This window comes from Babjeviella inositovora (assembly GCF_001661335.1).
Source record: "Babjeviella inositovora NRRL Y-12698 unplaced genomic scaffold BABINscaffold_7, whole genome shotgun sequence".
Taxonomy (NCBI): Eukaryota; Fungi; Ascomycota; class Pichiomycetes; order Serinales; genus Babjeviella; species Babjeviella inositovora.
The window spans coordinates 334980-357710 of record NW_017566844.1 but is presented as its reverse complement, the minus strand read 5'-3'; the positions used below and the strand labels follow the sequence as shown (position 1 = coordinate 357710).

At 50.2% G+C, this 22731-nt stretch overlaps 10 protein-coding genes across 10 annotated transcripts; 5 read left to right on the top strand and 5 right to left on the bottom strand.

Annotated features, from left to right (window-relative positions):
* Positions 1–1402: 1402 nt before the first annotated feature.
* Positions 1403–3040, top strand: ICL1 (isocitrate lyase 1; the record flags this gene model as incomplete). The annotated part of the gene is made up of 1 exon (XM_019130508.1): positions 1403–3040. One exon carries the CDS (start codon positions 1403–1405, stop codon positions 3038–3040), a length of 1638 nt encoding a protein of 545 aa, XP_018984789.1.
* A 604-nt stretch (positions 3041–3644) lies between these two features.
* On the bottom strand, positions 3645–4352 carry BABINDRAFT_8391 (MIND complex subunit; the record flags this gene model as incomplete). The annotated part of the gene is made up of 1 exon (XM_019132792.1): positions 3645–4352. One exon carries the CDS (start codon positions 4350–4352, stop codon positions 3645–3647), a length of 708 nt encoding a protein of 235 aa, XP_018984788.1.
* Positions 4353–4896: 544 nt separating this feature from the next.
* Positions 4897–5385, top strand: VMA11 (H(+)-transporting V0 sector ATPase subunit c'; the record flags this gene model as incomplete). The annotated part of the gene is made up of 1 exon (XM_019131794.1): positions 4897–5385. One exon carries the CDS (start codon positions 4897–4899, stop codon positions 5383–5385), a length of 489 nt encoding a protein of 162 aa, XP_018984787.1.
* A 744-nt stretch (positions 5386–6129) lies between these two features.
* Positions 6130–7200, top strand: BABINDRAFT_37588 (putative serine/threonine protein kinase; the record flags this gene model as incomplete). The annotated part of the gene is made up of 1 exon (XM_019131826.1): positions 6130–7200. One exon carries the CDS (start codon positions 6130–6132, stop codon positions 7198–7200), a length of 1071 nt encoding a protein of 356 aa, XP_018984786.1.
* Positions 7201–7484: 284 nt separating this feature from the next.
* BABINDRAFT_8388 (uncharacterized protein) lies at positions 7485–8138 on the bottom strand (the record flags this gene model as incomplete). The annotated part of the gene is made up of 1 exon (XM_019132791.1): positions 7485–8138. The coding sequence occupies one exon, from the start codon at positions 8136–8138 to the stop codon at positions 7485–7487; it is 654 nt and encodes a 217-aa protein (XP_018984785.1).
* Positions 8139–9132: 994 nt separating this feature from the next.
* On the bottom strand, positions 9133–10839 carry RVB2 (RuvB family ATP-dependent DNA helicase reptin). Its single transcript, XM_019129042.1, has one exon. The coding sequence runs from the start codon at positions 10821–10823 to the stop codon at positions 9414–9416; it is 1410 nt and encodes a 469-aa protein (XP_018984784.1). The 5' UTR covers positions 10824–10839; the 3' UTR covers positions 9133–9413.
* A 245-nt stretch (positions 10840–11084) lies between these two features.
* SUI3 (translation initiation factor eIF2 subunit beta) lies at positions 11085–11981 on the bottom strand. The gene has a single exon (XM_019129041.1). It carries the CDS (start codon positions 11748–11750, stop codon positions 11169–11171), a length of 582 nt encoding a protein of 193 aa, XP_018984783.1. The 5' UTR covers positions 11751–11981; the 3' UTR covers positions 11085–11168.
* A 795-nt stretch (positions 11982–12776) lies between these two features.
* Positions 12777–13469, bottom strand: BABINDRAFT_161852 (uncharacterized protein). The gene has a single exon (XM_019129040.1). It carries the CDS (start codon positions 13431–13433, stop codon positions 12858–12860), a length of 576 nt encoding a protein of 191 aa, XP_018984782.1. The 5' UTR covers positions 13434–13469; the 3' UTR covers positions 12777–12857.
* Positions 13470–13610: 141 nt separating this feature from the next.
* Positions 13611–16627, top strand: BABINDRAFT_161851 (uncharacterized protein). Its single transcript, XM_019129039.1, has one exon. It carries the CDS (start codon positions 13636–13638, stop codon positions 16603–16605), a length of 2970 nt encoding a protein of 989 aa, XP_018984781.1. The 5' UTR covers positions 13611–13635; the 3' UTR covers positions 16606–16627.
* Positions 16628–17000: 373 nt separating this feature from the next.
* On the top strand, positions 17001–22390 carry IQG1 (Iqg1p). Its single transcript, XM_019129038.1, has one exon. The coding sequence runs from the start codon at positions 17370–17372 to the stop codon at positions 22248–22250; it is 4881 nt and encodes a 1626-aa protein (XP_018984780.1). The 5' UTR covers positions 17001–17369; the 3' UTR covers positions 22251–22390.
* The last annotated feature ends 341 nt before the right edge of the window (positions 22391–22731 follow it).

Genomic DNA, 22731 nt, shown 5'->3' with positions numbered 1-22731 from the left:
TCAAGTCTCCGGAGCGTTTGTTTCGAAATTACATAGTTTTTCATCTAGACTTCGGAGCTAAAGATAAGGTTTAGAAAAATCTTTTTTTCAGGCCCAAGCATCTCCGGGTTCCTCAAGGTCAGAGTAGTTCCAATGGTCCAATATAGCCCGCAAAGCCTATATCTACCCGCCAATTTCGGAATATTTCAGATTTCCAGGCCAGATACGTTCCAGCTCCGAGGCCTTCAACCGTAGTGATTATTCTTACATGGGATACTTGTGCCGAACACCAGTGTGTGCTTGTACTACCGGACTTAGCGACCTCTACGTTTCCCACCCCAGGGAAACCCCGGAAAAAACGGGTAATTATGCAGTCCCGAGCCTTGTCTCCCATCATCACTGCGCACAATTTACTCCTCCTTTTACCCACCTAAGGAGGGGGGCAACGAATATATAAAACATATCAGAATTCGTTGGTCCCAAACTGCTTTACAATGCTTTAAGAGAGGGCGCCAGTGCGAGTGTGAGGAAATTCTACGTAGGATAGTACCCTCGAGGTGGTTTCTCGGACTTGAGGATGCAGTGTATCGTGGCACATAACCTGGTTGGAACAAAAGGCTCGTGACTCACGTTTTGGATGCGGAACTCGGTCGCAATAACTGGCGATCCACACAAGTAGCAGCACTACCCTTATCCGGATTTTTATAATAAAATAGAGCTGATGGAAAAATCGACAACGTATGCTTAAACTCCCGCAATGACTCCTTTATAGCGTGTAAGATACGTCATGGAGCGGTTATCTCGGCAGGAGTGTAAGGGCTCCTCTTAAGGTTTGTCCCGGCCTTAAGGAAATGCTATGCCGTTAAATTTTCGAGCACGACAACCGAAACCTAGGAGAGGATTTCTGGAAAGTGAGCGCTTCTTGTATGAGGAAAGGGAAAGTGAGAGCGTGCATCAGACGGCTTCGTAATCTTGCAATCATAGTTATGGACAGCGACGGTTCCACTGGTCCGATAACCCTACCCATATGCAAATCCACGGCCTCGTGCGCGTTTTGACACTGGCCAGGGTAACGTAAAGCCCGCGTGCCGGACGAACGGCCCGCTCGTCCCCATGTGAGCAACTTGGGGCTCCAGAAATACATAGCACACATCACGTGTCGGCTCTACTCCTCCGCTCCGGTCTCGGAGTTGCACGCACAAGTCCCCTTACCCCGGATTTCATCTTCCTCGTTTCACATGCCAGGCTTCGTGCACCTTATCGTTGCTCCATAGTGACGCATAAGATTTTCACTCGGCCATTGCAGCACTAGGCTCACGCTACAAAATACAGCACCATAGGGGATCATATAAAAGTCTCCCTATCCCCGGGTTTAATTTCTCTTGTCTTTTTTTTCCTTAGAGACATATTCTTTACACACAACATGGCTTATAGCAAAATCGACCTCAAGAAGGAAACTTCTGACTTCCAAGAACAAGTTGCCCTGATCGAAAAGTGGTGGGCCGAACCAAGATGGGCCAAGACCAAGCGTATCTACACCGCGGAGGACATTGCTCGCCGTAGAGGTACCTTGAAGATCGACTACCCATCTTCCCAACAGTCAGATAAGTTGTTCGGCTTGTTGAAAGACCACGACGCGGCTAAGACTGCCTCCTTCACCTTCGGCGCCTTGGACGCGATCCACGTGGCGCAGATGGCCAAGTACTTAGACTCTGTCTACGTTTCCGGGTGGCAGTGTTCCTCCACCGCCTCGACCTCTAACGAGCCATCTCCAGATTTGGCTGATTACCCAATGGACACCGTTCCAAACAAGGTCGAGCAGTTGTGGTTCGCCCAGTTGTTCCACGACAGAAAGCAGCGCGAAGAGAGATTGTCCTTGTCTCCTGAAGAACGTGCCAAGCTCCCATACACCGACTTTCTCCGTCCAATCGTCGCCGATGCCGACACTGGTCACGGTGGGTTGACCGCCGTTGTCAAGTTGACCAAGATGTTCATCGAGAGAGGTGCTGCCGGTATCCACATCGAAGATCAGGCTCCAGGTACCAAGAAGTGTGGCCACATGGCCGGTAAGGTCTTGGTTCCAGTCCAGGAACACATCAACCGTCTTGTTGCTATCAGAGCCTCTGCTGATATGTGTGGTTCTAACTTGCTCGCTGTTGCCCGTACCGACTCCGAAGCTGCCACCTTGATCACCTCCACCATTGACCACCGTGACCACTACTTTGTCATTGGTTCCACCAACCCAGATATCGAAGCCTTGTCCGACATCATGTACGAGGCCGAGATGAACGGTGCCAGCGGTCCAGAATTGGCCGCCATTGAAGCCGAATGGTCGGCCAAGGCTGGCTTGAAGTTGTACTCTGAGGCCGTTGTCGACGCTATCAAGGCCGGTAGCTACTCTAACAAGGAAGCCTTGATCAAAAAGTTCACCTCCGCCGTCACTCCATTGTCCGAGCTCTCCCACAAGGAATCCAAGAAGATTGCCCGTGAGATTTTGGGTAAGGACATCTACTTCAACTGGGACTCTCCACGTGCCAGAGAAGGGTACTACCGTTACCAGGGTGGTACCCAGTGCGCTATCATGAGAGGTAGAGCCTACGCTCCATACGCCGACTTGATCTGGATGGAGTCCAAGTTGCCAGACTACAAGCAGGCTGAAGAGTTTGCCGTCGGTGTCAAGGCCAAGTGGCCACAGCAGTGGTTGGCCTACAACTTGTCTCCATCTTTCAACTGGAGCAGAGCTATGTCTACGGACGAGCAGGAGACCTACATCCTGAGATTGGGTAAGTTAGGGTACGTCTGGCAGTTCATCACCTTGGCCGGGTTGCACACCACTGCGTTGGCCGTGGACAACTTCGCTCGTGACTACGCCAAGCAGGGTATGAAGGCCTACGGTGCCAACATCCAGGAGAAGGAAATCGAAAGTGGTGTTGAGGTGGTCAAGCACCAGAAGTGGTCCGGTGCCGAATTCATTGACGGGATCTTGAAATTGTGTACCGGTGGCTTGACCTCTACGGCCGCTATGGGTGCTGGTGTCACCGAAGACCAGTTCAAGCACTAGGTTGGGGTTTCTATAAATTGTGCTTTATAAATATTGCTGGTTTCAATTCATGTTACGTATATAAACTCTCGAACAGCTGTAGCATTTACGATTAAAGCTTGTGTAATCGGGTTTCTCCTGTGAGTTTTAAATGCCAGCACGACAATAGCTGTTACGGTGTGTTAGGCGGCACAAGACTCTACTTTTAGTATAATCAAATTATTGGGATTTGGAAGTGGATCGGGATATCACTCACGTGGTAGAATATCTAAGACAATCAAAACTCTACTTTTGATTTTTCTCTATTACCGACCGGCTAACCCCTCCTGAGTTACGCACATATACGTTGTAACATTAGTGAAACCAATCCATAGCGGTATAGCCGAGCCAAAACAACCATGTAATATCACTTTTGTCGTTCGTTATAACCATGCGAAAGGTACCATGGATCGGCATGCAAGCGGAAGAAACATCGTCACATTTGAGGAGCACTACCCTCCATCTTTGTATTCCCACAGGAATCATCCTTTGACAACTGTTTCTGCATGACCCGTAGCTCACAAAACTCACACCATCTGGCTCAGCCAGAATGCCGGCTCAGCACCATATCTTTCCAAGCTATCTCTCATTCCAGGCCATCGCCCACCAGGTAGTTCTGCAAGAGAAAGTCACATATATCGTCAATTTTCTGCAAATTGCTTTGCTGCATGCTTACCCCCTTTGCCAATCGACTCAATTCGAGGATACACTCTTCATAGTCCTCGGTCACGCCCTCAAGTTCGGGGGTGTCTAAATCGGCATTTTTGGCAATTACTTCCAACTCTGCACTGGTTTGCTCTTCGAGGGCCTTGATAAAGTCATTCACCTCGGCATCGATCTTGCCTATGATCGATTCATACTCCCGAACCGTGCGCTGGGGTATCTCACTCCGCATCTTTGTCAACTGGAGTGTCTCCTCCTCCACACTTTGGTAGAGCCGCCGCAACTCCTCATTCATTGCAAAATCGTACGGCTCTACCCTGGTGGGTGTCCGCAGCTGCTGCTCCACGTACTTCAGCAACGGCGAGCGGCTTGAAGGCTCATGGCCGTCAATTATCATCCCTTCTTTGGCTAACTCGAACGCATCGTCGATAAAGTCGTGTATCATGGCAGAGATTCGGAGCTTCAACGGATCATCCGACGTGGAGTAGAGCGCCGACTTCTTGGAGTTGGGTGTGTTGGACGACGACGGGAGATGAAGATTGAGCTTGTCGCTCGCATTTTTGTGGAACTGCATCTGGAGATACCGCACGTCCCCGGCTTCCAACTGTAGCTTTTCGTGTAGCTTGCTCATGACGATGTGTGGATGTGTTTTGGTTGCGGGGGGAGGCGACTTTTGAAGTGAAAACTATCCGTATGATTCGTAAGAGCTTTGGTAATCGTGGTTTCCCTTATGTATGGTTTGAAACACCTTAAACGTTAGTAAGGTGTAGGACTGCCGCTTGATGAGCGCATCTGATAAACAAACAAACGCGATAATTCTCCCGTGCGTCGCACGCCGTTCGCGCGCTCTTTCTGGAGGTTCACGTTTTCGGGATTGAGCTCGTACAGTGAAGCCCACCTATGTGGTTTAATCGGGCAGCAGCAAAAACTGGGTCCTTGGATACTTTTATCCACTAAAAATAAAATATTTGCAAAATCTGCCACAAAATGACCGTTTTCAATCTCGTGTACTTTTTGGGCACGTGTAAATTTTGTCCCACCCATGCGTTTATCCCAGCACGCAGCCTGCCCTCCGTTGTATCCCCATGCGCTCACTGATTACTTATCTGTCTCCTTCAGTTATCGTAGCCGAGGCTCCTGAAGACCACCTATTTCCAATCCATTCTCTCTTCCCAATGTCTGAGCTTGGGTCTGAATTCACACCAAACTTTGCTCCGTTCCTAGGGTTCGCAGGCTGTGCTGCCGCCATGGTCTTATCTTGCGCCGGTGCCGCCATCGGTACCGCCAAGTCGGGCGTGGGTATTGCGGGTATCGGTACTTTCAAGCCAGAATTGATTATGAAATCCTTGATTCCCGTTGTCATGAGTGGTATTTTGTCGGTTTACGGGTTGGTGGTTGCCGTTTTGATTGCCGGCGGCTTGTCCCCCACCGAAAACTACAGTTTGTTTAACGGGTTCATGCATTTAAGCTGTGGGTTGAGTGTTGGGTTTGCGTGCTTGGCCAGTGGCTACTCTATCGGGATTGTCGGTGACGAGGGTGTCAGAAACTTGATGCATGAGCCGAAGTTGTTCGTGGGTATCGTTTTGATTTTAATTTTCGCCGAAGTCTTGGGGTTATACGGGATGATTATCGCCTTGATTTTGAACACCAAAGCCAGTGGTTAAACCCATGACCTTCTGGTTGCGCCAAATTCCCCAATCCGCCACCCTAACCCTTGTGACTAGCCAAATACAAACGACATCCAGCTAATGCTGCACATTTTTTTTTTACTTCACTTCTCTCATTCTGTTTATTCACACCAGGCCTTTCTTATATAGAATTCCCATTGTTATTACGCCGACGCCGTGTAGATATGGCTGGAAAGTCCTGACTTGGAGAGCTGATTTCCTGACCCTACTAACATGGTATATATATGCCGTGACTTCTGAGTTTTTCTCTACTGGGGTAACTCCCCTTTCGCTTAGACTGGTATCAGCTTCCCGTTGGCGGCTTCTCGTTTATAAATTCAATGGGCCGTCTGGTTTAGCACTTAGCCATTAAGGCTAAAACATTATATATCGTTTAATGCTGCAGAAATACCAACCAATCTCTAAATCTGTGGACTACATTTTGACGAACTTGCTACTCGAATTCTTCCAGAGAACATACACCTAATCATTACCTAGACTCCAACACGCGTCATTAGAAAATGGAGCCATCCTAAACCTATAATACCTAATAAAACATCATTGGAAAACACGAAATTTAAAACAAGCTCTTTTATGCCAAGTTGTCCTTGGCCCCCTGCTTGCGGAAATGCTGCACTGGTCGTTCCCTGCTCAATATACGAGACCCTTAGGCAATATCAGATGCTACGTCACAGATCAGCCTCATCCACCCATGGAGCTGAGACTACACTATTTGCTGGCATGTCGTTTTTAACACAGCTCTTCACATGCTGCCTCCCCTCATCGTATACAGTACCACTGATTACGATCAATAACAATTCCTACAAGATCATCAAGCTTCTCGGGGAGGGCGGCTTCTCGTACGTCTACCTCGTGCAGTCGCCAAACGGCTCGCAGTACGCGTTAAAGAAAATCCATGCGCAGTTTGGAAACGCGGGAACCACGTTTGTCGTGGATGAGGAAGACGATACCGACACAGACACATATCAGCAAGCGATGAACGAGATCTACAACTACAGCGAGTTCCAGTCGCCTTACATCATGAAGACCATCGCGCACTCGGTAGTGCAGAACCCGGATGGCTCCAAAGACGTCTACATTTTGCTTCCGTTCTTTGAGCAGTCGCTTCACGACATTATCAGCGGAAAGGTGTTGAACGGAGAAAAGATGACCAAGACTGAAATCCTCAAGATTACCATCGGTATCGCACGCGGCCTCCAGGTGATGCACAAGCACCAGAAGTCGCGAAACCCGCACCCAGCAGCGCAGCCGGCAGACCAGCAGACCCTTCTCGGAGCGTCCGAGGACACAGAACTCCAGAGCTTCGACTTGCAGCCACTTGCACACCGCGATTTGAAGCCTGCCAATGTCATGCTCTCTCAGACTGGCCTTCCAGTGCTTGTAGACCTTGGCTCAACACAGCCAGCCCGTTCCACGCCCCAGACAAAACACCAGGCGTTACAGATCCAAGAGCAGGCGGCGCAACAGTCAACGATATACTACCGCGCGCCCGAGTTGCTCGAGGTGGCGGTCGGTGAGCCAATCTCCGAAAAAACAGATGTCTGGTCGCTTGGATGTGTTGTGTTTGCGATGATGTATGGGGGCTTGTCGCCCTTTGAGAAGATGGAGATGGAACAGGGTGGAAATGTGAATATGGCCATCTCCATGGGCGAGATTCGTTTCCCCAGCACCAGAGCCGATATGGAGGACTTGCAAGACTTGATCAGACAGTGTTTGGCGGTCAATCCCCAGGAGAGAATTGGTGTCGATGAGGTGATTACCGTGTGCTTGGAGATCCAATCGAGTTTGTAGCGAGATACTTGAGACTCTGGCCAATCTGAGAGTATACTTTAGGTCAGGTTGACCAAACCTAAGGCTTGGAAGAGGGCGGCCAGCCTTTCGACTTCCCAAAGGTCGCCCCGGGACAAATTGTCACTTTGAGGAACATTCTAAAAAACCAACAAATACGCGCTCAAAATTTAATTAACATGTGCCAAAAACGCCGTAGCTTGAAATACAAAACTTACTGGGGGTAATAGTGTACACCTACCATAGCTCGATCACAGCATTAATATCCATATAAACTACCATTCTCTTTACACCCCCTCGATGATCTTTTTTAGAGAGACACCCCAGGTTCCGCAGACATTTACATGGTCCACCATGAACAGCATCAACGCCTTACTAGCTTCCTCCTTGGTATAGGCTTCAGTAGCTAGCCCCTCGAGTAAACTTTCCACAAAAGTCCCTACCAACGCTGACTGAGTATTTATCGTCTTCACGGTGGCCTCGCTCAATAACCGCGTCTTGTAGAACGTAAACTCTTTAGCGGAGAGGGACGTAGGCAACGCCACTAGGCGCTCCAACGTGGGTAAAATGTCAAAAGTTGGATCACTGGTCGGTGTGATGGAGGCCGAAGACAGGGCTGTGCCGGGAGGCAGTGGACGCAGCGCCTTTGGTGGAAGGGGAGGGGTTGGTGAATAGGCCTTAGATAGGACTGGAGGGGGAATCATTGGTGAGCTGGGAGTACCAGGCTGAGAGCTTACCCTTGATTGGGATGTGCTCCCCGTGAATGTGTTTAGATCATGGGAGGCGACTCTTCTTCTTCTACTGCCGGCGCTTGCGGTGGAGCCTTGCGAGTTGAGCGACGTGGACGAGTTGTTTGTAGGGACGGAGGCCTTCTTGGCTAATGGGATCGGCGGTAAGTCGTTCCAGCCTTGGATAGGGGCGCCTGATTGGTAGATAGTCATAGTGGGTGTGAGTTCATGTGATAGTGGCGTTGTTTAGTTTGGTGTTCGGAACTTGTAGTTTAGGAGTTTGACGACTCACAGAAATTCCGCCTGCACGGAGAATCTGCAGGGTATCGGCCTCCTGCTGGGTATGAGGCGTGTTACTTAGGCAGAAGAGCCAAGGCGTAAAGATTCTGCCATTTTGTTAAACTAAGGTTATAACCCGACTAGCGCGAGGCTTTAATATTGTTACAAGAAGGTCATGTCTGAAGGGTGTGTCATACTGGGGTCCTGGGGTATAAGGTATGTGTAAGCATGGTTTTTCGTGGCCACAATGCATGCAACTGTCGGGTCTTACTGAAAACGGCTCTGACAATGGCATGTGTCACCCAGGGGTCCGATGCACTGCTATATATGGCTACAACGCTATTTGGGATATACTCGTTACAACTATATAACCAATAGCAAACGGAGAGTACCAATGGAGTTATTTTAAAGATACCTCCTGGTGAGAAGCTAAGCATGGATACAGATGAAACTAGCCGGAATCTTAGTGCTGCAGTACCGGTTCCGGGTAATTACATGCGAAAAATGAGTGTCTATAGCGCAGTGCTGTGATATTTTCACCAGGTGTATACTATTGTTCGGTTAAAGCAGGAGTACACGGCTTATATAATAAGTCTAGACTTTAGCTCGTGCAAAAATGTGATACCGGCTTTTATTCCTTTTTTCAATGGGGGTTGAAAGTAAACACAGATAAACATCAGTAGTGTGAGTTAGACATCGAGAATTGAAGAGTATGGCTAAGAGACTTATATCATAGACCCGATAATTTGGACCTCTGGCGCTTTAATATCGATCTTTGTTTAAGAATGGGTGTATTCAGCCCTCGTGGCTTCATTTCACCCGTATTCGAGGACGGTTCAGTTTTAGTCTAGACAGTTGGTAGGGTACAAAACAGGGGGTGTCTACATTTTTTATGACCGTTGTTTAAGCAGTGTTGGTATCTTTGAAACCACTAATTAGAGCAGGAGGACTTGATGTTAAATTCAGCGCTGCTAGTGTTCTATACATACTTTTTTATTTATTGAGGAAATGACTTGGTTACCACGTTCTCGGCTCTAACTATATCCAGTACGAGTAAACAACTTTGTACTATAAAATTCGCCGTCCACCATCTGAACTCACAGTATCGCCCCCTCCTTCTACCACCGGTTGTGACAGGTATCCGATTTTTGTTAACATCCCCACTTTCTACGTCGTTCCGGAAAAAAACCTTGATAGTATACATAATCTCTAAGCAGAGGTGTCCATTTTGTCTTCGTCCTGGCTGATACGCACCTTACCACCGTCGTCGATGTACTGCGTGGCAAACTCCTCCAAGAAGCCGACAGATCTGCCGGCGTCCAAGAATAACATGTAGGACCGCTTGACATCGTTCAATTCGACAATCTTGCTCTTTCTCTTGGACGCGATCTGGGAACTGACACTGATCAAGTTCGCGGCGTACCTCAAACTGGTCTCTACGGCGATCTTGGTCAATAACTGGACGGCTTCAGTTGCCAACTCGACCTCTTCTTCGATTGCACGGATGGCCAAGATCGACGCAAGCTCCTCCTGGCCGTACGGCTGGGTCTGGATGATGATTGAACGATCGATCAAGTCCATTGGAAGACCATGGGGCGACGTGTAGTTAGTGCCGCGCGTGCGGGAGATCCCCTTGTTGGTCGCCATGATGACAATCGGCGCTAATTCGGACTCCAAGGCACGGTTGATGAAGGAAAAGCATTCAATGTCCAACATATGGCACTCGTCGATAAACAACACCCCGGGGTTGATATCGGCCTTGGACTCCTCCTTCCATTCGGCGATCTTGGTGTTGATCTGGTCGCGTACCTGCGACGGAATCTCACCCGTGTCACCGCTGAAGATAGCGAGGAAGCCCTGCGATCTGGAGTTGATGACGTCAATCTCGTGGAGCGAGATGTCATGAGTTGTCGTCTTGCGCGTCTGCAACTCGCCCTCCGGACACTGAAGGAACTGGACATCCGAGCCCATCGCGTCGTAGTCGCGTGCGCGCGCGAAGGAGCGCCCCATGCGGGAGATTTTTCCAGACGCCTTGTCGATCGAGATGATGTCGCCGGCAATGACCTTTGCCTTGGTCAACTGTTCGATCATCTTGTGACCCAATTCGTAGATCGTCTCCATGTCGGTCGTTTTGATGGTCAACTTGCCCTGCTGGTGCCCGCCCGTGAGCGAGCGGTCGATGGAGATCTCCACAACCTCACCCTCGATCAACTCGGTCTCTTCCTTGATGGTAACTCCAATCGACTTTCTAAAGAATTGCGTCAACGCCTCCGTCTTGGAGATTTCCTTGCTAAAGATTTCGGATCCCGTGATCGACGTGAACGGAATGTTGGCGCCGAGTGCCTGCGCCAATCCCATCGCGAGCGCGGTCTTCCCCGTGGATGGCGGTCCTGTGAGCAAAATAGCCCTGCCCGCAATTTTTCCCTCAGTAATCATCTTCTGGATGACCCCCATCGCGCGGCGCGCCTTCAACTGGCCCACCATGCCCTGCGAGTTGGCCGCCGCCGTTTTCGGCTGGAGGTTCGCGTCCAACCCGAGCCCCTGGATATGCGAGTGCGCTGCGATGAGTGCCAATTCGTGGGAGGCCCCTGCCCCGTTGTCTTTGACGGAAATGGACATTGTATGGTAAAGTGATAAGGAACGAGAAGTGGCGTAACTTGAGGTGACTTTTGTTTGGCTTTTCAACCGCAAAAAATTGCGTGCTTATGTAAGCAGAGAAGGTGGAAGGAGGGCGATAAGATTAAACTGGGAGAATAATGGACCATTAATGGATTAATGGATATCTAATTGGGATAAATAATCAGAGGTTGATGACTGTGGTAAAGCGTTTGTGCGTACCAGATATATACCGTTGTATGGCGTTAATAGTACGTGAAACTTGGCCGTTAAATCACCTTATATTTGTTCTACACTTTGCAAAAAGATAAATATATAAAAAATGAGAACCTTCCTCGTATGTACTGCTTAAGCGGTCTTTTTTCTTCTCCCGACTTGGGCGGAGAAACCGGTCTTGATGGAGGTGACGGATCTGGTGGAGCCACAGGCCTTACACATCAAAAAGTGTAATCTATTAGCACTTTCTCTCTTCATCTCGGTGTTCATGGACTTGCACGTCTTACACGTGACGTATTCCATGATGTATCTTCTCAACACGTTTTCAATCTGTTTCGGCTGGAATCTCCCCTTAATGACCAATCTCTTTTGGCCATCAATGGAACCGGACGTCCCCAATTCTGCAAATAAGTATTGGATGACGTGCTCCGGCGATCTCTGCAATACAGCACAGATCTCCTGGACATTGGCAAACAAGGTCTTCTTGTTACCTTCTCTCTGACACACTGGTGGTGGAATGCGGAACTTTGGCCCGGATCTCTCGCCGGCAAGCTCGGGATTGTTGGCCTTCAAGATTGTGAAGAAACGCGACAAAAGATCGTCGTATGGCAAACCAACGTAGGTGGCGGTAGCCTGCTCTGGCGCGGCGGCTTCTGGCTCGATGTCGTCCTCTAATACACCAGCTTTTTCCAACTCCTTGTCAAAGTCGTCCATGACAACGGGGGTGCTGGACTTCTTCTTCTTCTTCTTCAACTTCAAGTCCCCGAACGATTCAGCGAGATCTTCTGTCGCCTCGGCGCCCTCCTCGTCCTTCTTCTTTTTCTTCTTCTTGAGGCCGGTGAATAACTCGTCGGATGTGTCTTCCACGACCGCCTCAGCGCCGTCTTCGACCTTCTTGGTCTTCTTTTTCTTCTTTAAAGTAGCGTCAAAGCCTAGGTCACTCATGTTGATGTGGATGGTGGGAAGGTTTTGGTTGTAACGGTACGCGTTGTTAGGAGGCGAATTTTCACTAAGATTTTTCTGCTGGACATTTTTCGAATGTTAAGCCGGAGATTTACGCATGGGTAATCCTGGGAACGCAAAGGGTGCACCAGGGTGTTCCAAAAGGGTACACCAAAAGGTGCCCCAAACCTATAGATGGATAAAGAGGGGGTGTTTTGGCATTGAAATGAAAGGGATAATGCAATAATTTAGATAATAATATAAAGATGAATGGATCTGTCAACGAAACGGGGTATGGATCCCGTATGATAGAAGAATGCATGCAGGACTAGACGTCCTGGTGAAATGACGATGAGCGTCAATTGCCTATTAAAAATATACTGGTCCCAAAGGGCTTACAACCAGCAAGTTTATACGTTATTGCCTATTTGATATCAATGCTATGGAATCCCTTGGGATCCTCGTCGAAACACCTTGCGTTGAACGAGATGGAAGGAGTTGTATACAGGACGGCGATGACATGAACATTGCAAGACTTTGCTCCACTCGGACTCCATTTAGTATATTACAGATATTTACGTGCAAATCGCTTTTATATTTTAAGGCTTGGTGCATAATTTTTTTATATTAACCTGGATTAATCAGTCTTTATGCCGGTAATAAAAACTATGGCAGTATAAAATCCATATCATCGGTCCCTAAAGTCGCAATATTTATCCAAAATGCATAATAGATCGAACTACTAGCCTCTCCCCTCAGTTCCTACCTGATTACCGTTTTACCCACTCAACCAAGGTGCATAAATTTCGTACGTATTTAATCCACTTTATAACCTACCCATTCTTTCATATTATCTTATTATTATACAGCTAACCACATCTAAATGGCCAAGTTCTGGGTCTGCTCCTCCAACTCCTTCTCCGCAGCAACACCCTCTTTCTGGGCCTGCTCGATTTCCATGCCCGGCTGGAACTTGACAGTCTCTGGGGCGTCTTCGTCCAACTTACCGAAGTAGTCGTCCTCGATGGCGTACTTTTTCAAAAACCAGTTCTCAATCTCTTCCTTGTTGTTATTTTCCGCCTCAAAGATCGCGTCGTGACCCGACGAGTTTTTGATGAAGGCATCCGCATCGTACTCGCATAAGACCTCCACTACCGGTAAATGGCCGTTCAAAGCGGCCCAGTGCAACGCGGTGTTACCACTGTCGTTCTGGAGGTTGATGAAGGCCTTGGACTCTTCCTTGGTGAGCTTGGAAAGCAAGTATTTCACCACCTCGACATGTCCGTTGGCGGAGGCCATGTGGATGGGTGTGGACAAGGAGAATTCGTCCTTGATGGTCAAGAGCACAGAGCCGGCTAACTCTGTAAAGATTTCAGTTAACGACTCAAGGTCACCGACCCTGGCATCGTAGAGGATACAGTCCATCTCTTCCTGAGTTAATTCTTGCACAGACATGATTATAGGGGTACTGTAATCAGGTATTGTAATCGGGTAGTCAGGGATGCTTAAAATCGCTTCGGTGCAGTGAAAAATTTCAGAACCTAAAATTATTTTGCGCCGCACGCGCCGGGATCAAAATTGTTCGAGTATTTGCCACCAGTAGTTGAACCAAGAGGAAGACCGAGACATTACTGGAAGGTGATCCAATAGACTCCAAATGGTTAAGATTGAAGACATAACCCCGATGGCGAAAATAGGGGACAAAGGTCCGGCGGAGATACCCCTGATGAAGGCCGAACCCCAAGTTGACACACCCACGGACGGGCTCCAACAGCTCAAGGAACGCTCAACGAAGCAGTTGCACAAGCCACAGTTCTTGGGGAATTCACCGTTGGACTTGCTCTTTCAATCGTTGGAGGTGGCGTTGCAGGACGTCAACCTCGACGATCCGATTGGGACACTTTATAGCTCCTTGTTCCAAGGCGCAACCCACGCTTCCGACTCACACATGCGACTCGCGGTCACTGACAAACTCCTCGCACAACTCCTCGCTATCCAGGTACAAACCATTGCGGCAAAGGCAGAAAACAGAGATATCATCTCGATCGCGCTCCACGACTTGAAAACGTTTAGCAAGGTCCTCAACCTTCTCCTCGTGCAGTGCGTGTACCCCGCCTTACCCACGAACGTGGGGATTCCGCTCGACCAGCGCCGCTTGAAGACGTTCAAGAAGCGACTTACGGTCTCGAAGGTTACCGATACGGATGAATCATTTGCCCTCTTGATGCTCTTGCAGCGACAGTTGACGGCGGTATTCAGCAAAGACGGGGACGTGCGGGATCTCTTGATGAAGGGCACGGGCTACAGCGACTATCTCATTATTACCATGACGTTAGTGACCCATCCAGCGTTTGTAGAACGCCAAAAGGCATTGCCAACGGCCGAAAGAGTTACCTTGGAAGACTTTTCTCTGGTAGAACAGCTTTCGTCGACTTATGAACTCTTTAGTACCTACTCATTGCTCATGACGATACGGTCACCGGTGTACTTTAAAGGCTTTGTAACACGCAGAATTACGCATCTTCCCGTCGATCGTGCGGACGGCGTGCGGGCGTTAATCGAGTTTATTGTGGGTTTGCGTGACGGCGAGGATGTGAGTATTGAAAGATTCGACCATGTGGCGCGGATTGTGCTTTCCAAGCCCCAGGAAATGCCGACAGCAGCATATTTCTCGAATGTGTGTAGTCAGCTATATGACATTTTGGTTTTGATTAACCAGCCGGTTCTCACCAGTGTGGCAGCCTACGTTGTGGAGAAGTTGTTTGAGCGGAACAAGTTGGTTTGCCGGGACTTTTTCTTCAAGCTAATCTGGAGCAATCTCTCCCCGAGCCCCGAAACTAAACAGGAGGAAGTGAAAAAAAGAGACGAGGAAAGTAAGACAACGGATCAAGAAGTTGCTTTGACAATTACAGGAGAGGCAAAGCTCAACAACACAATCAACGTGCTTATTTCAGTATCGAAAAAGTCCTCCTCTGGTTTCCTCCAGGCGTTACTCGAGCCGGTGTTGCTTCCTCTCTGGGCGTACGCAATGTTTGTCAAACGGTCCAAGAAGCTGACGGAAGTAGTGACCAATATTCTTGTGTCTTTTTTTGCCATCACTGATAATTCCACGTTATTGGACATGGTGGCTAAGAACCTCTTGTTCCAAAGCGCTGGGTGGGCCTTCCAGACGGGACCCAACGGCTTGGTAGTGATTGAAGCAACTAGACCCGCCGTTCAGGTGACCAACGAGCGATTTTTCGAGGATGTTGAGGTGGCGGTGGAGTTGTACATTGGGCTATTGGGCGATTTGAGTGACTCTTTGCTCCAGGGTCAGTTTTTGCGCATCGTCCAGCGCTGGATGGGAGTTGAAACAGTGGAAAAGCTTGGCGAAACAGAGAATCCTTTTGTGATGTTGATGGACTTGCGGTTGTTGGAGGGAATTGGAAAAAAGTATAAAGACCGACTTGCCCGCTCACCCAAGGAAATCTTGGATTTGGTCGAGTATGTGTTGAAGGGATTTCTCGCCGAATCAGCTCCACAACCTGAATACACTGCGATCATTCCCGGCAGTTCGGTAAAGGAAGAGGCAGATTCTGACGACGAGGATGACTTTCAAGACGACGGAACGGGTCTTGCATCGTCCACTGCCTCACTCACCGTTGTGTTGGAGCTCCTATCTGCGATAATCACCGAGACCAACCCCGCTGAGTTGTCTAGCACGTGTTTTACGGTAGTGACCTCGATCCAGGGTTTGTTGGCCCAGCTAGAGGCGAATACCGCGGCTCAGGCGTTGTTGTCGCGTATCAACACGCTTCTCAGTGGCGAGCAGCGCCCAGCCTCGAAGAGTGAGGCGGACGCGAAGACGTTGACGGTGGCCATCACGAGTTTGAACGACCCGCTTATTCCGATCCGCGCGCACGGATTGTACTTGTTGCGAGAGTTGGTGAATAAGAAGTCGGATGTCGTGGGCTTGGACTTTGTGGTGGAGCTCCATTTGGCCCAGTTGAAGGATCCTGAGCCGTTCATTTATTTAAATGTGATCAAGGGGCTCGAGGCGCTTCTTGAGTGGGACAGAGGCAAAACTCTTCCCCTTTTGGTGGATTTGTACCAGAAAGATGGAAATGTGGATGAGCGGTTGAGAATCGGCGAGGTGTTGCTTAGATTCATCCAGAGCACAAACGAAGCGTTTGCTGGAGCATGGGCGGATTTGGTTGTGGGGACTACCCTCCGAATGATCAGACGCGATGGGGAGGCCGACAACCGGATGCGGATGTCTGCGATGAGTTTGTTGGGGGTCTGCTGCAAGACCAATCCCGCGGCGATCTCACGCCATGTCAGTGATGCCCTCGATTGTACTCTAGGGATTCTCCAGTTGGAGAAGGAGCAGGATGCAGCGATCATGCGACGCGCCGCGATTGTGTTGGTGCATGATTTGATCATGGGGAGCAACGGTCTCGACGGCTTTCCGAAGTCATATGGGTTGAAGTGCTTGAATTGTTTGCGGTACATCACCGAAACAGATGTGGATCTCTTGACCCGGGAGCAGGCTGCAAATGTCGCTGAGTTGATGAGGGAGTTGATTAATGATAAGTTGATGGCTAATGCCGAGGTTATTCCACAGAGCTACAACCGGTTCCGGATTTAAAAAAAAAAAAAAAAAAAAAAAACTGAAAAAAAAAAAAAAAACAAAATAGGAATAAGTATATAAGAACAAGTGTATGGGGAATTATTATCCAAAATTTAGCCTGAATAAGGCTTATTGAGAAGTGATGGAGCACTGCTCCAAATATTAATTGTAAGCTAAGTAGACAAATGTGACGTTAAACTTCCTTTGGATGGAAGCATCCGCAAAAACCTTGGACATAGTTTCCACGGGTATTGATTACGACAAACATAACAATACATCATAATACGGAATCAATTAAGTCGGCAAGTAAACTACACTCTTCAGATGACCGTTCCGGATCGTGCCTGCTCACCTTTTGGGTGTTTGTCACGTGCCTCTCTACTAGCGAAGGCTTGCAGAGTTAGCTATAACGGTCATCGAGCACGTGACAAGCGTCACCTTATTAGGTCACATCCCCCCATACGGATACAAGGAAATCATTCGAATCCAAGAATTCCCCAGAACGTGTATTCCTTTCAAGCAACTCTAGATTCGGTTCTGGCCGATGTCACATACTTGCCACGAAGCAAGATCCGAAATCCATAAGTTGTCGTTATACACAGGTCACGTATACATCCTCTGGAATGTTTACGTTTCATCCGTTTTGGGACATGTTGTGTTTCACACGCTCAGCAAAACAAACCTCAAACTTTGGCGCTGAAAACAAAACCTTGCAAACACACACGCAAACAAGCCAAAGACACCCCATAGCCACCGCCATTGCTCTGCCATTTCATTTACCAATGACTTCACCTGCTAAAAGTATTGCTTCGCGCTACTTGGAATCAGTGGGAGACGGATCGCCGTCCAAGCCGTTGGGGCTCTCGTCCAGGGTGAACACCTTTGCGCACAAAACCACCAACACGGATCTTGACATCTTGTCGAGCCAGCTTCAGGAGAACCTCGCTGTTTCGCCCTCCAAAACGTCGCTTATCAAGTCGCGTTTCGAAAACTCACCCACCGTTTCCGCCTTCAAGTCGAAGTTTGACCAGCCGCCGGCACAAGAGTGGTCAACGCCCAAAGCTCGGACCACGGAGAATTGGATGTCTCCCACGAGACAAACAGGCTATAAGCAAGACCGTTCCGAGCGTCTCAACTTTGAGTTGGCCAAGCCATTGGGTAAGCCTTCCAAACAGCTGGTGTCCCCATCCCACCCAAAGCCATCGGCTACGCCATCTCATTCAAAACCATTGGCTAACTCGACTACACCATCCATTCCACTTTTATCGCCTACTAAACCTGGCTTCTTGATCCCTCCCTCTTCCTCTGATGCCTCCGCCAATGGAGCAATGTACAAAATCCCGTTGAAAAACACACGCTCGCGGTCAGCCTCGCCATCTAAAACATTTCAGGCGCTTTTGACCCCTAAAACAGCCTCGTCGCCCCAGAGATACACCGACGATAAATCTGAAAAGATTTACCTGTATCTCTGTCGCGTCGCTGAGTTGAAGGCATGGATCGAGACCTGTATCGGGGAGAGCATCCCATCCATTTACGAGATGCCCGACAACTTGCGCAACGGGGTAATCGTTGCAAAGTTGACGAAGGTGTTTGCACCACACCTCATCGGCCGTATCTACGAGTCGCTGGAGCAGAAGTTTTTCTACACGGAAAACATTACCAACTTCTTCAAGTTCTTGCAGTTTGTGCAGATGCCCACGTTGTTCAGCTTCGAGCTCACGGACTTGTACGACGGCAAGAATATCCCCAAGGTGATATTCTGTTTGCACGCACTCGCGCATATTTTACACCTGAACGGCAACGGCCCCAAACTTGAGAAGGTTACCGAGTTGGACGACTTGGATGAGGTCAAGTTCGAGCGGGTTCTCAGGGCGATCGGCAACATGAAACTCCCGAACTTTGACTCGATCGAAGCGCCTATGAAGTCTCCGGTGCGGATGAAGCCCTTGCTGAACCAGCCATTGCCTCCGGTGTTTGAGCCGGAAGAAGAAATGACGGTGATTGAACGAGAGGCAAGTCCGGTGCCAACTCCACCCTCAGTTCCATCGTCATTCCCTATTCGGTCCCCGAGCCCGGTGGCTGATTTCCTAGAAGTTCTTGATGAACCTACCCAGGTCATCCCCCAGCCATCCCAGGTGACTCCCCCAGATGAGCTCCACCGGTACCTCCAGACAATCGTCTCCTTGCAAGCCTTGGCGCGCGGCTCCTTGTTCCGCTACAACATGTTCATCGACAAGTACATGGTGCGCAAGTTTTTGGATACGCACCACCTCTCCTTGGAGTACCGCGGGGCCGACCTCCCAATCACGCCGTTCCACGCAGTGGTGAAGGGCCACTTGCTCAGAAGGCGGCTTGCGCGCCAGAAGGCGATGCTTTCGCTCTTTGCGCGTGAGATCTCCGAGTTCCAGGCCATCGCGCGCGCGCACTTGCGCCAGGCCTCATTTTCTAGCTCCGTGCGTGGCGCTGGCGATAGTACCGACGCCGTGCGCGCGTTGCAAGCCGTCATCAGGGGAAATGCCGCGAGGCAGAAGGCCACACGGACCGTGCGAGCGTTGGCTCTTCACGAGCGCGAGGTCACCCTACTTCAGTCCGTGGTGAGACTGAAACCGGTGCGTCGCAACACCCGGTCGGTGATTGAGAACAAAAACGTGGCGGAACCACATTTGGTCCGGTTCCAGGCCCTTGCACGCGGCCATCTCGTTGCCATGAAGCACCAACACATGCAAGCAGCGATAAAACTGGCGGTGCCGAGTGTGGTGGCCCTCCAGAGCGTGCTCCGCGGAGCCGCGGTCAGAAACAGCTTTGAGTCACACTTTGAGGCCGTGACCATATCTTGCAGCTACATGGTAGACTTCCAAGCCATCATTCGCGGCGGATTGGCCCGCAACCGCTTGAACCACATCTTGGACGTGTTGTACGTACAGGAACCGCGCACGGAGTATCTCATGGCCATTGCGCGCGGCAAACTCGTACGGAGGGACGTGTATGCCACATCGGCGCAGCTCCTCAATAGCCAGGCCACTGCGTCGATTACGGCGATGCAGGCGCTCGTGCGTGGAGTGTTGAGTCGCTTCTACCTTGACTGCTTGATGGACAATGTCGAGGATACGGCACCCGTAATGGTCGGGTTTCAGGCGACTGCACGCGGCGCCTTAGTACGTGCGCAACATGCACGCATGATCCGCTACTACCACGCAAACGTAAACACCATCATTAAGGTGCAGAGCTATCTCCGCGGAAAGTCACAGCTCGGGGCTTACCGGTCGCTCACCAAGTCCGGCGACATCAACGTGGCGGTTATCCGCAAGTTTGCGCCGCTTTTGGATGACGCCACGCTGGACTTTGACGAGCAGATGACGTTGCAGCGGTTGACAGACTCCATCGCTGACTACACAAAGAATAACGAGGCGTACGAGGCAAAGATCGAGCAGCTTGAAATCAAGCTTGGGTTGTTGCACAAGAATGAGATCACTCTTGAGGAGTTCAAGTCGCACGCGCTGCTCCCATCGCAAACAGCCGGTGGGCGCCGCAACGTGTTTTCTGCTCTCACAAAGAACTCTGTCGACCGTATCGAGGTCTACAAGTCCATGTTCTACCTCTTGCAAGTGCGGCCACACTACTTTGCCAGCGCGTTTGCGCGTTTGCTGCCCGACAGCAAGCAGTACCACGAGGTCGAGGAGACGGCATACACGGTGCTCAACCCAACGGCTGGCGTACGCGAGGAGTTTTTGTTTGTACAGTTGCTCGTGGGGTTGCTCTCTACGGAGATCCAAAGCTGCGACCACCTCGAAGTGCACGACGGCGCGTGGAGTGCGCTCTTGTGCCGCTTCCACCAGACGGCCAACCAGAAGCGGGTATTGAAGGAGTTTGCGTACGAGTTTGTATCGAGTGTCCTCGAGAACGAGGATGTGGACTTCGAGGCCAATCCTTCGTCCATCTACTTGAAGCTCGTTCAGGCGCAGGAGCGTGTCACCGGCAGACCGTCTGACCGTCCGGTCCGGGTCAATCCTCAAGAGGCCATGGCAGATAAGCTCACACATGACACATACATTCGCAACATGATGAACCTCAGAGACTATACCAGTCCGTTCATCCAGCATATTTCCGACCACCTTGGCAAGCTCGCGCTCCACGTGCGAGTATTGTGTCGCCAGGTGTATGACCAGGCGACGCAAAAGTTTCCGGGGGCCAGCGAGATGAAGAAGCTCGCAGTGGTTGGGAAGATTCTTGTTCGGTACTACATCAGCGACATTCTTTTGGACATGGCGAGCTACGGGGTCGACACCAGTTTCCTCAGCGGTACGGGCCGCGTGCGTGTACAGGAAAATCTTGTGCATGTGGCCAAGTTGCTTGCGCAATTGTTTGAGCTCCGTCATTTCGGGCCGCTGGACCGCCACTACCACTCGCTAAACTCGTTCATCGACCAGAACACCCCCACGGTGGTGTCGGTGTTGCGGTGCCTCATCGACGTGCCCGCACCGGAACAGGCCTATAACATGACCATGTACGACGACTTGACCGCCGCCACGCGACCGGTGCTCGTGATCAAGTGCTCGGAAATGTTGGCCATTCACCAGATGGTGAAGCGCGAGATTAACGCCTTGGTTCCGCCGTCCGCAAGCATGAACGACGGTGCGGATCCGTTGCGCGAATGTGTGGTGAAGCTCAACACGATCAACGTGTCGGCACCCGAGGTGGCCAAGATCAGCCAGCTTGGCGAGATCTCGCTCCAGCTCAGTCCATCTGCCTTTGGTGATGGCTTCTCGAGCAAAAAGATTAAGCACTTGCTTGTCCAGGCAAAGCGCTACGTGTTGTACCACATTCGTGTGCAACGTGAATCGGACGATTTGCTTGAAATGCTCATCCTGAAGATCGGGCCCGAGCACGAGAGACGGTTCCGCGAGTTGGTTGACGGTGGCCGAAAGAGCCTCAACAGCTCTACGCGCACGGTCGAGGATTCCGCCGCGTTGACATATGTGGAGGTGCGCAAGTTGGCCCTCGCAACGTTGCTCGAGTTAGAAGAGTTGCGCGAGGTGACTCGCGCGAATGGTTTCCACGAAGTGTTGGTGCAGTTGGCGACGGACATTCGCACAAAGCATGACCAGCGCTTGGGCCGCAAGAAGCAACTCAGCCAGGCGGCCGAGACCAACCAGCGCTTGGAAAACAAACACAAGGCGTTGGTGCGTGAATACGCCGATTTCAAGCGGTTCATTGACCGCTTGTTGGTGGAGGGGCAGTCGCAAAAGACCGGGGGCAAGCGGTGGTTCCACTTCCTCTCCACTTTGACCAAACAGTACCTCCAGCACCGCGAGTTCCGGCGCATGGGCTTCACGCCCAAATTTGGCTACCACAAGTTCTCCGCCCGCAAGTTGATGGACCAGGTGGTGTTAATCGACGTCAAAGGCCTAGAGAGCGGGGGGAAGTCTGCGTTTGGGTCCTCTAAGCTCGACTTTGTCTTTTCGTCCGACCAGGCGGGGGTCTTCAAGGTGGAGTGTCTCCTGGGCTCGTTCACGTTCCCAGACGCCTCTCAGACCGTCACACTTGATGATTTATTGCAGGCTCAGTTCGAGGGCCGTCGCGAATTTGAGATGTTCAAGAAGGCCAGGTTCGACACGGATAATTTGATCAAGTTGATCAAGAAGAAGTTTTACGAGAGTGCGTGAGATCGCAGAAGATACGTTAGTATTGAGGTGAATATGGTTGAGTATATGTAAAATACACTTTTCTATAATATAGACGGAGCAGTGTATGCTGGAGAGTGGGTGTAGAGGGAGAGACGATGTGTTGCTTTGGCTGACCGGACGAGAAAAGTCCAAACCTAGCATCCTGTGGTGGGACATCACTTAAGTATATATACAGGACAACATATAATGTTTTTGCACCATTCAACATCTCTTATTCTTCCCAACCATTTCCTTGCTATTTCCATAATGCTGACTTTACCGGTTATTCCAAAAACCTACCCCCTGACCATTGAAAATGCCACGTCTGTGGCACAGCTAGAAAAACTCCAACAGGAGGTCAACGAATGGGGCAAGTGTCTTCACAGCCAGCTTTCTCAAATCCCAGTCTACGATCAGCGATCGTTCTCCCTCCAGATCAGCCACTTGGTCAGCTTGATCGAAGCCAAGAAGAGCCAATTCA

Bases quoted from the DNA above. Each gene is read 5' to 3' on its own strand.
- SUI3 (XM_019129041.1), bottom strand. From the start codon at position 11,750: ATGGACGACTTTGACAAGGAGTTGGAAAAAGCTGGTGTATTAGAGGAC.
- BABINDRAFT_161851 (XM_019129039.1), top strand. From the start codon at position 13,636: ATGGTTAAGATTGAAGACATAACCCCGATGGCGAAAATAGGGGACAAA.
- IQG1 (XM_019129038.1), top strand. From the start codon at position 17,370: ATGACTTCACCTGCTAAAAGTATTGCTTCGCGCTACTTGGAATCAGTG.
- RVB2 (XM_019129042.1), bottom strand. From the start codon at position 10,823: ATGTCCATTTCCGTCAAAGACAACGGGGCAGGGGCCTCCCACGAATTG.
- BABINDRAFT_161852 (XM_019129040.1), bottom strand. From the start codon at position 13,433: ATGTCTGTGCAAGAATTAACTCAGGAAGAGATGGACTGTATCCTCTAC.